We start from the raw sequence: 16,574 nt of genomic DNA, 5'->3' as shown, positions 1-16,574 counted from the left end.
GCAAGTCTCCTACCGTAGGCAGGACCGCCAACCTCCATATCTAATACTAGACCATCATACTAATGATGCCAGTCAGCCCTGCATTCAGCAGCACCCGGTATCAGCTGTGAATTGTGATATTGTAGGTGTATTTTTTGGACATAGAGTCTGTTCTTTGTTGACTAGAAGTTAATTGAGGGTATACTTTCACTTCTGTTACAGGGAAGTTTGAAAATGGTGTAGCTGAAGGAATGGTTGACCCCAGCCTAAACCCTATTTCATCATTCCGGCTTTCAGTAATACAGAATTCAGCAGTCTGGGCAATTCTGAATGAGGTGAGAGATGGTATAATCTTCTAAAAATAAAAACTGCAAATGTGAGATTTCTTCTTTCCTTCAGTGTGTTTGAAGCTCAAAATTTTGGCTAGCACTGAAAACAGTTCCTTCCTATTACTGAGAGAACTGCAATCTCCTTAAAATGTAATGGTTTTTTTTCTGCTTTTCTGTTTCAGATTCATATTAAAAAGATGACAAACTGATCATTGAAATCCCCGTTACAGGGATGAGAAGGAACCCTTGAAAACTTTCCCTATGAAATCTGACATCCTTAGCAAGTCACAAATTGAAAATACTGAGCATGCACCTTATTCCAAATTTTTCATTTTCACTTGAACTCTACCTCTCGTGAAATCTACTGTAGATGAGAAGATTGTATTTACCCCTTCTTATCTGATCCATCCAGAAACTGATGCTCCACACTGATAACGTTCATCTGAGGCCTCAGTTGCCCTCCACTTCAACGTGACTTTACCATCTTGCAGCTGCAGAACCCTACTACGCTTAATCTGTACTATTTTGATAGTATAGTACTATAGAGAAGTTGTACATATTGTTACATTCCTGAAAGAAGAAAAATATATAATTATTGTTAAATATGTTTTATGAAGGGGGTACTTTCGGAGTTTCATTTATTTTCTATAACAAGAACCCTCTTTTATAGATTGTCAGGGATATATATTAAAAATGTTAGGGATGTTTAATTTATTAAAATAATTTGAAAAGTACATATTTTTATGCAGTAAAATTTTAAATTGATATAGTTTTTCTTATGAATTCTCTAGTTTAAGTTATCTTTCTACATTTTTCTTTGCAGATGCAAACATAAATTAATACCATATTTCAAATATACTGCCATGTTAAAACAAAAACAACTAATTTAAGTTTCTAAATTATGTAGTTTTGTACACAGAATTTGAATTATGTTCAGAGGCATTTATCAGAGTTCTAAAGAGGATTCTTCTTTGGAACAATGAAATTCCACTATGTACAGTTTGTAGCCACATGAAGAGCATGTTGAAATGTCTTATTTCATATTATGTACTAAATCTGCAGTGATTTTAGATACAATAATCCATTGCATTTTAGAAGAGTTTTTCAATTACAAACTGTTCTTTCTATAAAAAAAAAGAAAAAAAAAAAAAAGAAAGAAAAAAAAAGGGAAAAAAAGGAAAAAAAAACAACAGAACTTTTTAAGCATTTCCTGGACAAATTCATTTTCTGTACTAAAAAAAGTATTCCCCAAGTTTGTTTTTGGAATGGCAGATGTTAACTTCTTTCAAAAGAGTTAATAGTAACTAGATACACTTGATCTACAGAGATCATCTTTTAAGGAATTACTGCAGCGTTTCTTTTTCTGGTTCTGGTTTATTTATATTTTCTTCCATTGTTCAAAAATAAGGTTTTGGATTGACTCCTTTAGTGATCAGTGTGATAACTTGCTCTTATTAAAATAAAAAGTGAATTGGGTCCCTAATAAGAAGTTAGTTAGTGCCCTGCATTTTTGTTGCAAAGGAAACAACAGTGATCTTAAATTAGAAACTCTGTCAGGAAAAGAGGTTTGGATTAAATCCAGAGTGAAATTGTTGCAGTACTAATGCTGCCACTGTTCTTAAGAGTCCTTCAGCTTAGGTGAAGGTGCTTATGACACAGATGCGGGAAGATTTAAGTTACCTGGTGAGAGATGGTCGGGAAGAAGAAGCAGTATTTCCTCTCCAGTAGGAATGAAGTGCCTGATTGATGCTGGAGGGAAGCCTCTCCCTGGCCTGGGGATTCTCAGCCATGCTGCGAAGCAACCTCTTGGAACAGACGTCTCAAAGGCTGGTGCAGTTTCATGAGGAGGAGCTCCCTTATCCCCAGCTACTCTGTGGTCTGGGCACAGACATGCAAAGCCTGCTGCAGGGTCTGTAATCTAGGGTGAAGATCTTGGATTCATGTCTCTAGCAGGAAAGTTCTGATAGGTTTGGCCTCTTTTTCGTGATCTACTGTTATGGAGCAGGAGCCTAGACCTGACTTCAGCATTGCGAGCTAAGAGCTATTACCACTGGGATACAGAGTCAGCTTGTCTTTTCTTCTGCCTCCTTGGCCAGTTGTGTTGTAGCTTAGCCAGGGCAGCAGCACTCAAGCTGATAAGCAGAACTACTTCTACAGACCATTTTGTTTTAGCTATGTTATCTGAGGGTGCAGGGAAGATACGATTTGTACACAGAAGCCCTGTGTAGAGGGACAGGTTTAAATTGAAAAAATAAGAAACCTATCAGGCAAACCTTGTTTGCTTTTTTTTCTGATTATATCAACTGCTCTAAATAAAAGTGAGGAAGGTTGGCTCAAAATTCTACCTGAATCTAGCCTGTTGTGCTGCCATATTCCAATCTGTTGTATGTAAAATGTCATTCCATCAAAGTATTAGTCTGCAGTGGCTTTTTATCACATGTTAACTAGCACAAGTCTAAGGAAGTAGGTTTTCTTCTCAGCTGTGTCTGTGAATGAATGGTGCAGACAAGGTAGCTTTAGCTACTTACTATGGTTTTGATTGCAGAAATACATAAAGTACTGTAGTTTCTTAAAATAAGTTGTTTTGTTGATAGTGACTTTTATCTTTTTCCACGAGTTCCTAAGTTCATTGGTCCCGTTTATTGATGGCGTGCTTATTGTCAAAGCATCACTGTTTCTAATGTTTCACAGTTGTTAAGATGAATCATTGACAATGGATGTAATTAGATAAATCCCTTACAACATTCACTACCAAACTGGGGGGGTTACCAGTACATTTAGTTCTCAAGAGCATCAAGATGACATTTATCAAAAGCAACAAATTAATTAGTGCTTGATAAAGCGTAGAGATTTTGGTTTTGTTTCTTCTTAAAGATGATTGCATTCTTATTGCATTGTGTCAGCAGGAGTTGGGCTCCCTCAACGCTTATGATCTTCTTCAGCTTATATATTTTTGCAATAATTGAGCCACAAATGAAGTTTTGTAGATTCAGGTAAATTCAGACCTATCAGGAAGTTCTGCAAAATTGCTTGGAAATGATCTCTACAGAGCTATTTTGGGCTTTCACACTTTCAAATTCTAATCCTCAAGTCGGTCTAATGAAGTGCAAGTCTCCTCCCTGGAATTACTGCTGAAATAAGAATGCTTTGGATGCTTGGTTCAACAGTCACTGCCTCAAGTAGTCTGGGCATGTTCCAGATGGGCCGTGTATCTTACACATGTCGTAAGTTAAATTATTACCACAAGAGTTCCTCTCAGCATCTTAAACCAATTACCTGATTTTGGACAGAGTTGTTTTCCTACATTTAACTAACTAACCTTTTTTTTTTTTTTTTTTTTTTTTTTTTTTTTTTTTTTTTAGTAGTCTTAAAAATCCCCTGTAGGTCAGTGAATCTTATAGTAATCAAATAATGACAAGTGTTTCAAAATAAACCGTGTTATCCTAAGATCCTATTAGCTGCTTCAGAAAAGATGACTTGGACCCAAAGTCATTAACAGAAAAAATCATTTTTTGGTTGAATTATTCTTAGTATCATGTATTGGATGCCAAGCAGAGCAGCTGATCATAGCACCGACTCTTTGGAGCTGATCATGGCTGCTCTGGACCAAGGAAATATAAAACTCTCAGTATAATCTCGCCGTGCACGATTAGTGGGTAGTCCTACTGAAAACAAAGCAGTGTGAACAGAATATAATCCCATTAGCACTTTTTTAATATACATTTTTCTAAAATACTGTTTAAGACTTTGTGCTTTTGTAGGCATCCTAACAATTTGTTGGTAATGATAGAAAATATTCCTAAAGGCACGTTGATTCTTCCTTAACTGAAACAACTTTTAGGAAAATTAACTATCAGACTCATGGGCCAGTGGAAGACTGCACTCTTCTATCACACGTTCTAGCTCTTCTGAAAGAAACTATTTTAAAGTATCTTGAGTCAAGAGCAAAGCAAGTTACACTTGGCCCATACAGTATAAATCATTCCTTGAATGGCTGGAGTGTGGTTGGTGTTTGGCAAAATCAAATGACAATGTAACATTTTTACTTTTTTTTTTTTTAAATATGTATCATTTCAATAATGGTTTTTTGTTGTTGTTGTTGGAAATGCTTGCTGCAAATGAAGTATTGTAATAATTTGTAAGTTGCTTCCAATTTGGCAGAATATTGTTTTATTTTCATGGAAAAGAAAAATCCGATTTTTCAAACCTTGTCCCTCTGAAATACATCAACCTTGAGTTTTATATTTGTCCTTACAAGGAGGGATGTGTTCTGAACAAGTGAAGGCAAGAAGCCGCAGTAGAAAGAAGAAAAAGTCCTATGTTCTCTATCTTTACGGTCACCAGTGTAATGCTGAAAGGCTTTTAAGCAGCTGGTGTTTTCAGGCTAGCATCAATTACTGATTTAAAAACACACCCCATACAGACATAATGAATTATTCTTTGAGTGTTTTAGTTCTTAAGGGTTTTGCTGATTTCTACTGTGAACAGTGAGCAGCTACAACTTCAAGTAGCTTAGTTGCGAGAACTATGAAGCCTTGTTTTGAGGGGATGAACTCTGCAGGCAAGGTACACAGGCCCCAAGTCCTCCATTGATTTCAATGGTATCGTACCAGAGGGCTCTAAATATGAAGAATTTTCCGTGTTGAACCTAAGGGTGCTAGGATTCCTGTTAGGGAATGTAGTACAGGAAGGCCATAGCTGCCTGCAGGACGGGAGCTCGTTAGCCAGGGCAGACTGGAATCCTTCGCCTTCCTTGTGTCAGCGGTTCAGTGCTTTCCTTGTTAAAAGGGGAACGTTGCTCAGTGGCTGCTGAGGGGGGAAACACAATTCTCTTCAAGCCTTAACAGTGGCTGAAACACACAGTACTGTAAGATGCACTGCCAGCATATTTGGTATTTTAAGATAAGATATAATTTTTCCTTAGAGATCAAATTCTAGTATTGAAATACGAAGTCTTACTGTATGCAGTTTACTCTTGCATTGTTTTTGAAACTGAATCCTAGTGCTCACGTTTCATATTGAACACAGTCTTAGGGAAGTTATCATCTTCATTTTCCAGAAGGTGTTGTTTGTGATGGTCAGTTTATTCTGCCTTGTGGACTTCACAGCTGTAGGCATTGCCATAAGCCTGTGTGGCCAAATTAACTCGTAGTTTCCTTCCATTTTCATTAATGTCCCACTTGTAATAGTGGATGTAATAATACCCATTGGACTTCTCTAGATTAGATAAAAAAACTTGCTGCTATATTTGGAAACCTGGTATGGGGTCATGGTAATTGTGCCTTGCATCAGTGTTACTTCTGTGTGCCAGCACTGTCTGTGTATATTTGAAATAATCATTACAATAAAACGATCTAAAGTTCTTTCATAAAAAGGAGAGGACAGTTCTCTACCTGGAGCCAGATGTTGCTTTACCACTGCAACAGTATTAACACTTCTACTTTCATGCAGTCCCAAGGCAAGGTATTCCAATATTATTCTTATATAAAAATGCTCTTCGGTGTCACTTAAAACCCATGTAATGTAGAGCTTAAGCCAGTATGTGCAAAATAGCTGCAGTGAGAGTTATGCTACATAGACTTGTTGCAGTTAAACTTAAGTTACAGATGTATAATTGTTTGTAGGAATGTACTGCAAAAGTATTTGAACAAAATTGCTAACATGTTTACTGGTGTAAATATTTTAATAAAAAAAGACACTTCAAACTTTTTTTTACACAATTATCTACAATAAAGAGAAATTTACAACCATTTACAATCAGTTCTTAACTGTTTTTCTTTGCCATCAAGACAGCTAAGATAAAGCAAAAATAATCAGTAGATAAATGAAGTCCTGTTTTTATTTCACTCTGTACTTATAAAAGGAACAAAGCATCTTGGTGAAGTTCCATCCGCATGCTAATGAGATCAAATAGAGCACAATGAGAAGAGCAAACGGATACAGAAGGATAGCTGTGTTCTTCAGAAAGGGCAATGCTGAAAAAGAGGTAAAAGTGAAGCACGTGTAAAGGAGTGCTCTTTCAAACAGGTGCTTCATGGAGAAGGGCCTTGAGGAAAGACAGAGATAGTACTGCTCTGCTGTCCTATTAGCCCTGCGCTGATCACAGATAAGAGAACTTGAGTTAAGTGGGATGGGTAAAGTCACCTAAAAATACAGACTTAACCTCAATACAAACTTTTATCCTATGTGGATGTTTTGAAGTGGATTTACAGAAGAAGAACAAGTTGAGATGTTACAGGTCTCCAAGTACAAGCTGCTATGGTGAAAAATATAAATTCTGTTGTTTACCCATATGAAAACATGCATCGGGTCATGCATTTGTCAAACTGACACATTGATAGACTAAAATAATGCTTTTTCTTTCAGTCCTACAGAGAAAGTTGCCATTACTTACCACTGTATCCAAGGAATGTCACATAGATATAATAGCCAATTGCAATCAGCCATAATGTGTTCCCAACAAAATATCCAATGACTGAATTAGGTATGATGACATCTGAAAGAGAAAAATTGCTCTCAGCTGCTGTGATAGATGACTTCATCAGAGAGAAGACAAAATCTTTTACTTACAGTTGATGAAAAACAGCTGGATAAAATGCAAAATGACCAAGAGTGGGTAGAAGGCATTCAGATGAACGTCAAAGGCATATCCCCACTCCACATCATAGTCTCTGTTCTGCTGCTTTACCAAGTACTTGTTAGAAATGAACCTACATGCGAAGATAAGTGAAAAGGTGGTTAATGTGAAGCTCTGAATTGACTGACAAAACAGTGGTATCAGACAGCAAGCTACATCTGAGATCCCAACTCTGGTACTTCGGCTCTAGGGGAGAAAGATACTCAAGAGTTATGCAAGCCAAGCTGACCTCAGAACACTTGTTAAAACTCTGACTTTGGTATTTGCTTTCAACAGGTAGCTGAAATGCACTGCAGGTAACACAATGCCAAGAACTCTTGCTTTAAATGGTTCAGTGGCAGAATTTATCAGTGCAATTACACGTTGGCTACTGCCGAACCAATGTCGCCAGTGTTTTAGACTACAGAGCAAACCTCAAAGCCTTATATTTAATTCAGTGTAAGGTCTGCTGATGTCAGAAAATGTATGCTGTTTAGAAACAGAACAAGCTCCCTATGCTTATAAACAAGAGATTGCATCTTTCAGGGTAACTTCCTCTGAAATTTCTTTATGCCAGCAGAAGAGTCAGGAGGAGGCAGATCCTGGATGCAGGGTAAGGTGAGGCAAGAAGGGCCGCAGATTCATTGTGAACAGGGGAAACTTTTGCAAAAAAGGCAAGCATGTGCAGGAGGAAGGGACTTGAAGCAAGGCAGTGAGGTTGTGGCTGGCACCTCCCTGGAAGCATTCAAGACCAGGCTGGATGGGGCTTTGAGCAACCTGGTCTAGTGGGGGAGGTGTGCCTCTCTAGAGCAGGGTTTGGAATTAGATGATCTTAAAGGTCCCTTCCAACCCAAACTGTTCTATGATTCTATGACTACTTACCACATCAGAGTTGCTATCAGGAGACCAACACCTACGCAGTCTATGAATACGACCCAAAGCAGCAACTTTATCGTTTCAAAAAACCCCATGTCCAGCACAAATCCAAATCCTACAGTAGACACTGAAAAAAGATTTTTAAAGTTAGCTTTGGAAAAGAAAGCACGAGATTATAAATCATGTTATTTTTCTGAGTTTGGTGCTAAAAAATCTCCAGTTTCCTTTTTATCTTTAACCTCTTGATCTTCAGTGCAACAGCTCTGAATTCACACAATGCTGCAACAGAATATTGTTTTGTAAAAAATCCTTGTTAACCGAAGCCATGGGCAGACTCAGGGAGTTACTAAGGCTGGGAAAGACCTCTCAGATCACTCAGTCCAACCATCAGCCCACCCCTAGCATGGACTGCCCACGTCCCTCCGTGCCACATCCACACAGCCCTGGAACACCTCCAGGGACGGTGACTGCACCACCTCCCTGGGCAGCCTGTGCCACTGCCTTCTGAGAAGAGATGTTTCCTAAATATCCAACCTGACCCTCCTTTGGACAACTTAAAACCATTACTTCTCATCCTATCGCCGTCACCCGGGAGAACAGCACAGCTCACTTCAGCACTACGCGGCAGCTCTCAGCCCCGCCTCCCCCCGCCTCTCCCTCCGCACGCACCGCAGAGCCACACGCTGAGGAGCACCAGGAAGGCGGGGTCGTCCCGCGCCCACTGGTCCTTGGTCTGCTTCCGGTAGTGGAAGTTCCTGTAGACCCGCTGCGGGGAGGTGAACAGGTACAGCATCTGCCACAGAGCGAACTCGAAGTCCATCTGCCGCACGTGGAGCAGCCGCCGCAGGTACTTGTGCCGCTTGGCCCCGGCCGTGTGCCGCGCCGCATCGCGGGGGCTGAGCGCGCCGTTGCCCTGACTGCGGGCCCCCACGGAGGTGGTGGGCAGCATCGCGCCGGTGAAAGGACGGCGGACGGCGGCGCCGGACCCCACCCGCTCCGCCGCCCGTTCCGCTTCCGGCGACGTCGCGCCGCGCACGCGTAGCGGCCGCCACCGGGCGGGGCGCTCAGGACGGAAATCCGTGTGCGCTTCAATATGGCGGCGCCCGCCCACCGCCGGTTGCGGCGCTTGAGCGTGATGTAGTGCGGTGCCTCCGCCATGCCCAAGTACTACGAGGAGAAGGAAGAGGACAAGCGGGCCTGCAGCGGGGTGCGGGAGGACCTGAGGCAGTGCCTGCTGGAGAGCCCCTGCGTCCTGCAGGTGAGAGCCGGAGCGACCCTGCGCCTCCACAGCCCCACCGCTGTCGCCGGCCATCTGTGAGGCGGCGGCGAGCGCGGTCCTCAGCGGAGCCCCGAGTTGGCGTTCAGCGAGGCGTCCCGGTGGTTCTGTGAGCTGAGGGCGCTCCCTGGGTGATCTAATCCTTTTGCTTCTTATCCGACAGGAAAACAAAAGTCCCAGGCAATGCTTGAGGGAAGGGCACTGCAAAGGTTTGCAGCTCACGTTTTTTGCGTGCAAAAGGTCGATGGTAAGTGCGTGCGTTGGGTTTCTCCTAGTGGTTTGTTGCTTTCAAGTCCTTCTGTCTGTTTTCCAAAGAAAAAGCCTTTAATTCAGCAAACAGAGCAGTTTTGGCCCTTGGATTTTGTGTGGAATATTGTGAACAGCAAAGTTGTAGTGTAAGTTGGAAGAGATACTTATTGAGATTGAATTCAGCTTAGAACGCAACAGCCAAGATAAGTGAGGTGGGTGCTCTCAGCACTGCTTTTAATCAAGCCTTAATTTAAGCACCATTTATAGATGCTATAGCTGTAAACTGAGGTATTGATTTAGGCTGAGTTCTGTCTGTGAAGTCATAGGAAAACATGTACAGAGAGCACTCGAGTTGGAAGACTGTCGTGTCAGAAGGTACTTCCACTACTGGTACGGGTTTGTGTGCCTGAAGGTAGTCAGTGGGGTATTAGAAGCACTTGGAAGATTAGGGAGTTTGGCTTTTTATCCTTTTAATAGCAGGTTATCAAGCTAGGTGGTAAGAAGCCAGCTGTGAACATGTAATTAGATAAAGTTTGTCTAGTTTTGATAGGAATTCCTTGCCCAGAAATTGACAAGAGACATAAAAATATGCTGGGTACGTTAGCACTTGAAGTATGTGCTCCTTGATGCTGCAGCATATCTCCAGATGTCTGCCTGTAGATCGTTAAAGGAGTTTAATGAAAAAAAGCATCTAGCACAGAGTTTCAAGTTATGTGGGAGGAGGCCTGGCTCTCACAGGCTTCTGTTTAAGTTATTCCTGGTCCAACTGACATTGCTGCTGACTCCTCCTTAAACAAAATCTGAATTTTCCTCATCCTGCTTGTCCATTGTTTGGAAAAAGGGTCATATAGATTTACACTGTTTTGTATTCATGCGCCCCGTGCCACTCTTTATTTGTGGTATTACTACACTTACTTCAGAATGCACAGCGTGCTACCACTTAATTTTAATTTTGCATGAGATTTAAGGTATTATCTGTTGACTTGGAAAAGCCCTGTAAGTTGTTGGCTGCGTCACTCACTTTCTGTACAGTGAGCTCAGCTTCATTTTGAACTTGATTCTGAAGCTACAAAGTGTCAAAGTAGCGTAAGTGCTCTGAAGTGTTTCTTCTGCAAAATGAACTGTGGTCTTTTTATCTTGTCTTCAATTTTCAGCTGGATACCAGGACAAGATTCAGAGGAAGGAAGGGATACTGAAGTCCTTGGAAGAGACCCTGTCATGGGAAATTGGAGTTCATCAGTACTTTAACTGGAGCAGAGGCTAAAGTAAGAAGAATCTGCCTGCCACACATTCTTTTGTCCAGAGCTTTCATGGAAGGTATCAACTTCTGGAAATTCTGACAGATGCCTGGGTATACATTTAAATGTTAAAAAGAAGGGAAGCATAAAGCTGCAAGTTCTGGCCAAAATGGGTACCTGCCACATGCCTGTAATAAAATACACAGAATCCAGAAAAAACTGCTGAAGTTATCACTGTGTTTTGGAGTGAAGTTGGCTTTTGTAGTTATACTAATTCTGGTAATATTTTACCATTACAACTAATAGAAAATAATGAGATTTGAAATGAGTGGTGTGCCAGAGGATACCTCAGGGTAGAGCTGTCCTTAGAGAAGCTGAGTTGACCAAGGTGAGATGAGTGTGAGTTGCTTCCTTCCCAGTTAGTTTATTGCCCAGTACTCCTGCCCTTCTACTCCTACGGGTAGAAGTGGTGATGTCTTTACAGTGCCATACACACAAGGATGGTATCTCCTTCCTCATGATACGAATTCCTTTTGATGTCATTTTGCATGCTTATTAGCATGGTCTGATCTCATTGGACAACTGGATTAAAATTTGATTTCTGTATATTAAAGGATGTTTGATGAATCTTACCGTAATCTGTCTTCTCATTGTATTGACGTAGGTACAGGAGAACGATGGCAGTGTTCTTTCTCAGAACTTGAGAGCTGTGTCCAGGCTGTGGCTGACTGCATGTGTTTGGGTGTGGGGAGAGCGGGATCCTGGCAAGCCAAAAGGCAAGGAGACTGTGGTCACTCTCACTGTGTTCTAGAAATATTTAGAACATCCTCTGAGATGCCTCTGGACCATCTTTTTGCATCACTTTTCAGCCAAGTGCATAATATTTGTCCAAACATATGCACCAGCTAGTGGTGATGATTTGGACTCGATTGTTTGTTGAAAATTGCAGTCCACAAATTCTGAGCCTATTTCTTGTTTTCATTTCTCTCTCTGAATTCTTTGGTTTGCATTTATGGGTGAAAAATATTCATATGCAGGTAAATTGCAACAGTTTTCTATTAGAACTTTTTAAAAGCTTGCTTCTTCCTTAGATTTTTTTTTGTGTGTGTTTAAATCTTGAATGATTTCATAATTTATGGAACAGCGGTAGTGAGAAAGCGATCAAATTAATAGAGGAAAACATTATTTCGTTCTCCTTTGACCAAGGATGACTTTGGCAGATTTGTCTGCAGACGGAGTGTGTTCTTTGAGACATTATAGGTAACACATTAGTTAGTCTTTTGCCCTGCCTTGGTAAGGAAGAAGGATTTATGAGGATATCAGATAATAAATAGCACTAAAACCATGACAGTAGTCAATATTTATTCCTTCTATTTGAGAACTTGTTTCTGAAGAACTTGTTTTTCCTTCCTTCAGTGTGCCTGCCTCTTTCTCTGCCTCATAAAGCCTTTAAGAAGTACACGGTAACGTAATTCATATGTATGGAAGCTCAAATAATTTCAGACATGCTGATTAGAAGCAAGATTAGGAAATAGAAAGGAAAGAGACATAGAAACTTCTTGGCTAAAACGCACAGCTACAGAGCTGGCTTACATTTAGTCTGAGAAGATGGATGCAGTGATTATTATCTGTAAAATCAATGACTTCAGTGGATGAGCACACTGATGATGCAATTCTGTCTTTCTTAAGCAGCAGCTCTGTGATGAGTCAATGTATGTTTACTTTCCTTCTTATGTAGGATTTGCATATTTTTGCAATCATAAATCAGCACTGATTTCACGTTTTCATTTTCTGCCTATCATGTGAAAGCTGCTTTGTCTGTGGAAGTACTGCAAATATTCTTTCCTGCAATCTAGGTACCAGTTTATCTCTTTATATGCATGCTACGTTGATTAATTGCTGTGATGTCTTTTAACAGTCTCCATGACGGAGCCCTATAATTTCAAAGTGTTACAACTCTTCTGTGGAGATAGATACATATATATATATTCTTAAGGAAGAATAAAAATAAATGTAAAGTCACCTAGCAGATAATTAAATGTCATTTGCAGTGATGCTCCAGAAGCTCCTCTTCGGAACGAGCAGGCAGGAGATTTTGTTGTTGGCTTAAACCAATGGAGATCAAATGCTAAAGTAAATCTAGTGTTTGCTACTGAATGCTTCAGGATTTCTTAAGCAATATAACATGAGATTAATACCGCTAGGTCGGATAGGAAGCTTTCACACTAAGAAATCCTAATGGTTCACTAGACTATCCGGACCAATATAAAATTATGTATTATCTGAATACTGACTCGCTCTAGAGACTGTCCAATACCAGTATTGTGTGACATAACATTCTGTCTAAAAACGACTAATTACATAATTGCCTTGGGAGTATGAGCAATGTCCTACTTGGGAGCTGTTCATATTTCCTGTATGATTTATAAAAATCCTGTTTTATTAATGGAAAACCCCAAGTATTCTAAATTTTTGTGTATGATTCCAACTTTTTTTCCCATGGCACAAAAACGTTTTCCTTTGAATAATCCAATGTTAAGTCTTTTGTGTTGTGCTATTCCACTGTTATTTATTTAAAACTACAGATTTCTGCGCTGTGGTGGATTTTTCAAGATTGAACAAGTTATGTCTTTGAACCTGTGACAGAAAGTCGAAGTGGCACCCAAAGCCACGCTAGTGATTTCTATTGAGGAAGTACAAAAAAAATTTTCCATTGCTGCTCTCACTTCTTCCATTGGTTTCAGGTGGTGGCAGAGCCCAAGGGTGCTGGATGTTTCCAGGTTTCGCACTGCAGCTCAGGCAGTGTTAAGACACGCCTGTGTCGTTACTATGTATAATTTCATCACTTTGTTTGTTCTCTCGATGGTCCGGTCCTGCAAACACTTCTGCATTTGCATAGCTGTGAGCATGTACTGCAGAATCATAGAATTGTTAAGATTGGAAAAGACCACTAAGATCATCTAATCTAAACCACCCCCACCATGCTCACTGCCCACGTCCCTCAGTGCCACATCCACACGGTTCTGGAACACCTCCAGGGACGGTGACTGCACCACCTCCCTGGGCAGCCTGTGCCACTGCATCACCACTCTTTCTGAGAAGAAATTCTTTCTAACATCCAACCTGACCTTCCCTTGGTTCAGCTTGAGGTCATTCTCTCTCATTCTAACACTGTTATCCAGTAGAAGAGGCCAACCCCTATGTCACCACAACCTCCTTCCATGTCATTTTAGAGAGAAAGGAGAGAGCCTCCTCTTCTTCAGACTGACCTTCCCTTAACTGCTCCCGATAAGAATTGTGCTCTAGACCCCTCACAGCTTTGTTGCCCTTCTTTGAACATGCTCCAGGGCCTCAGTGTCTTTTTTGAGTGAGGGGCCCAAAACCAAACAGCACTCAAGATGTGAACTCACCAGAGCTAAGAATAGAAGGACAATCACTTCCCTGCTCCTGCTGTCAGTGCTATTTCTGATACGAGCCAGGATGTCATTGGCCTTCTTGGCCACCTGGGCACACTGCTAGCTCATGTTCAGCTGGCTACAGTCGCATGAGGTGGTCTGGAAATTCTTCCACAATTCTTCCTAGTTGGTACAAAGAGAAGAGCATGCTGCTTAAGCAGAACCTGTTTGATGAAAGCCCATGTGTATGTACTGACAAGCGAGAGAAAGGGACTGCTTTTCAAGAAGGATGCACTGAGCAACATTTATTATTTAAGTTGCCCGTCTTGAAAGGAAAGACAAGGGTTCTTAATAATCACTTAAAGTTTTTCTGCATCTCAGGTGCTTGTATTTGTGTTACAAAGACCTTCACTATTCACTGGTTGGCCGAAGAAACAAGCTGTATATTCTTTCTTTGCTTTTAAGTTTCTGGGAGTAGCAGGTTGGATGGTGGAGTCTAAAGTTTTGAAATATACTTAAAAAAAAAAACAAACAAAACAGCTTTTTATATAGTGGTTTTATTTCAGAAGGAACCTAGAACAAACTGCTGGCACTTCCTGCTTATAAGAGACACTGAGGGAAGTCATCTGCCAGTTACTCCGGCACAGAACACAGGTGGTAAGCAGTGTCTGTTGTGCAAGTATTTTGTTGGAAACTGAGAAATACAGAACTGCAGCAGCTTTATTGACATGGTGGATTTCAGCAAGTGCTCATACTGCCTTAGCAGTTGATATGTGGTCGTTTAGGATATTTATATCATATACCTGTATCAACCATTGTGTAAAAATTGACATTATGGCAGAGTTTATTTTCCATCATAAACTGCAGTTGACAGAATAGTAACCAGAAGCCTTAAGATCCTTTCTCCTTTTTTCTCCTTCCAAATTTGGCATCTTGAATTTCTGCTTTATCCATCTCTGTCATGTTTTTGCCATGGATAGCTTCAGAAAAGTATTTAGCAGGTATTTCTGTAAGTAGTGGATTCCACAGTGATGTGTTTGACTCCGTTGGGAGAAACTTCTGTAAACTCTTTTTGTAGTGAACTACTGTTTATTCTCAGTATTTACAATGGTTGGTTAATAATGCACTTAAGCATCAAGGGCAGAAGAAGTAACAAAGTGTGCATTCTAATAGCCACTTAATGATGTTGATAGCAGGTGATATATTTCAAATATTGGTATATTTAGTAGGTGAGCATTGAATTTATTTTCATGTCAAGCTGAGGCATTTTTTTTCCCTGCTGAAAGCTTTTGTGTGCATCATTGTTTGCATCTAGGCAGTAATGGGTGGCAGTGAAATGGAAGGGAATTATTAAAGATTTTTGGTAACGGAGGTAGTAAGTGCATCTCTGTGACTTAGTGCAAGATATCCAAAATGATTCTGCAGTATCACTACTATTATTTTAAAAGGAGCAAGGGAGAAAACAGAATGTAGAAATTGGTTTTTACAAGTTTTATCACTCATGATGAGTGAGGAATATTATTTGTTCAGACAATCCGTGGCAGGAATTTGAGTTGTTTTGCTGGGGGAAGTTTTGTAGTCTTCCTTGTAAGTAGATCACAGAGGTCTGATATTTGGTGGATCCTGCTTGTCTCAGGCTTTTGGTTCTCCATCAGCTGTACTATCTCTGTAATGGCTATAGCAGAATGGTTTCTAGAAACTTGGGTGGGAGGAAATCTCTTTCAGGCTGAGGAAGAAGAGGATATATAGAGTATGCTGATGGGATCACCAGTTGTCTAACATTTTGAATTGCTCAGCACAAACCCAGAAACTACATGAGGTCCATTTTCAGCAGAGATGAGATATCTGGTGTTCTTTCTCCTCCTTATCAGTTAAGGTAAGAGAGTTTAACAACCTTCATCTAAGTCAAACCTCCTGCTAGTTGGAATTTTTATCCTAAGGAGGGACACCTTTCTGTTAGGAAAGTGTATACTTATTATTGGAATTTTATTTCAGCTTCCACTTACAGGAAAAGTTGGGAGCTGGCTCTGCAAGAGTGGTCAACAGCTGCTTATATTTGCTTTCTGGGAACGTGTTTAAAACCGAAGGCAGAGTAACCTGGGCCTGTTCAGCCTTGGGAAAAAGAAGACTGAAGAGGGATCTCATCAATGTTTATAAATATGTAAAGGGAGGTGGGAGGCAAATGGATGAGACCAGGTCCTTCTTTGTGGTGTGTAGCAATAGGACAAGGAGTAATGGCCTAAAACTTGAATGTAGGAAGTTCTGTGCTAACATGTGGAAGACTTTCTTTACAGTAAGGGTAACGGAGCAGTGGAACAGGTTGCCCAGAGAGGAGTCTCCTTCTATGGAAGTATTCAAGACCCATCTGAACTCCTACCTGTGTGACCTACTATAGCTGGGAGTGGGAGGGGTTGGACTCAATGATCTCTTGAGGTCCCTTCCAACCCCTGTGATTCTGTAAATAAAATAACCGTATTTTTTGAGGAAATACATACATTTACTTCCTAAGTCCTTGTGTTATGCATCTGCTAGTTGTGTCACAAATTCATGATGTTCTCTCAAGCAGCAGATAAGCCCCTGATACTGGGTTTCTGGGTGACCTACATGTAGATAAAA

The 16,574-nt window shown here is 40.6% G+C and overlaps 3 protein-coding genes across 5 annotated transcripts in view; 2 read left to right on the top strand and 1 right to left on the bottom strand.

Annotated features, from left to right (window-relative positions):
* The window catches only part of MGAT4A (alpha-1,3-mannosyl-glycoprotein 4-beta-N-acetylglucosaminyltransferase A), a 76,439-nt gene extending 72,774 nt beyond the window's left edge, over window positions 1–3,665 (top strand). For all 3 annotated transcript variants that reach the window (XM_085213711.1, XM_085213702.1, XM_085213708.1), the window contains exons 15-16: window positions 202–314; window positions 491–3,665. In XM_085213711.1, the coding sequence (XP_085069837.1) occupies window positions 202–314; window positions 491–517 (140 nt within the window). In that variant the 3' untranslated portion in view covers window positions 518–3,665. The remainder of the gene's footprint in view (window positions 1–201; window positions 315–490) is intronic.
* A 2,307-nt stretch (window positions 3,666–5,972) lies between these two features.
* On the bottom strand, window positions 5,973–8,749 carry UNC50 (unc-50 inner nuclear membrane RNA binding protein). The gene is made up of 5 exons (XM_010727670.4): window positions 8,470–8,749; window positions 7,807–7,927; window positions 6,879–7,018; window positions 6,703–6,804; window positions 5,973–6,283 (listed from the first exon to the last, which is right to left on the bottom strand). Exons 1-5 carry the CDS (start codon window positions 8,747–8,749, stop codon window positions 6,147–6,149), a joined length of 780 nt encoding a protein of 259 aa, XP_010725972.1. The 3' UTR covers window positions 5,973–6,146.
* Window positions 8,750–8,911: 162 nt separating this feature from the next.
* On the top strand, window positions 8,912–11,195 carry COA5 (cytochrome c oxidase assembly factor 5). Its single transcript, XM_003203140.4, has 3 exons — window positions 8,912–9,058; window positions 9,240–9,323; window positions 10,480–11,195. Exons 1-3 carry the CDS (start codon window positions 8,957–8,959, stop codon window positions 10,519–10,521), a joined length of 228 nt encoding a protein of 75 aa, XP_003203188.1. The 5' UTR covers window positions 8,912–8,956; the 3' UTR covers window positions 10,522–11,195.
* The last annotated feature ends 5,379 nt before the right edge of the window (window positions 11,196–16,574 follow it).

This window comes from Meleagris gallopavo, chromosome 1 (genome assembly GCF_905368555.1).
Source record: "Meleagris gallopavo chromosome 1, MGAL_WU_HG_1.1, whole genome shotgun sequence".
In the NCBI taxonomy this organism is placed as follows: Eukaryota; Metazoa; Chordata; class Aves; order Galliformes; family Phasianidae; genus Meleagris; species Meleagris gallopavo.
This window is presented reverse-complemented; position numbering and strand designations above follow the sequence as displayed.

What these genes read in the sequence shown, in the direction of transcription:
- UNC50 (XM_010727670.4), bottom strand. Translation starts at nt 8,749, where the DNA reads ATGCTGCCCACCACCTCCGTGGGGGCCCGCAGTCAGGGCAACGGCGCG. An exon ending in CCTCAGCGTGTGGCTCTGCG is followed by an intron (nt 7,928 to 8,469) that starts GTGCGTGCGGAG and finishes ATCTTTTTTCAG; the next exon opens with TGTCTACTGTAGGATTTGGA. An exon ending in GACATTCCTTGGATACAGTG is followed by an intron (nt 6,284 to 6,702) that starts GTAAGTAATGGC and finishes CCTCTTTTTCAG; the next exon opens with CATTGCCCTTTCTGAAGAAC.
- COA5 (XM_003203140.4), top strand. Translation starts at nt 8,957, where the DNA reads ATGCCCAAGTACTACGAGGAGAAGGAAGAGGACAAGCGGGCCTGCAGC. An exon ending in AGAGCCCCTGCGTCCTGCAG is followed by an intron (nt 9,059 to 9,239) that starts GTGAGAGCCGGA and finishes CTTATCCGACAG; the next exon opens with GAAAACAAAAGTCCCAGGCA. An exon ending in TTGCGTGCAAAAGGTCGATG is followed by an intron (nt 9,324 to 10,479) that starts GTAAGTGCGTGC and finishes TTCAATTTTCAG; the next exon opens with CTGGATACCAGGACAAGATT.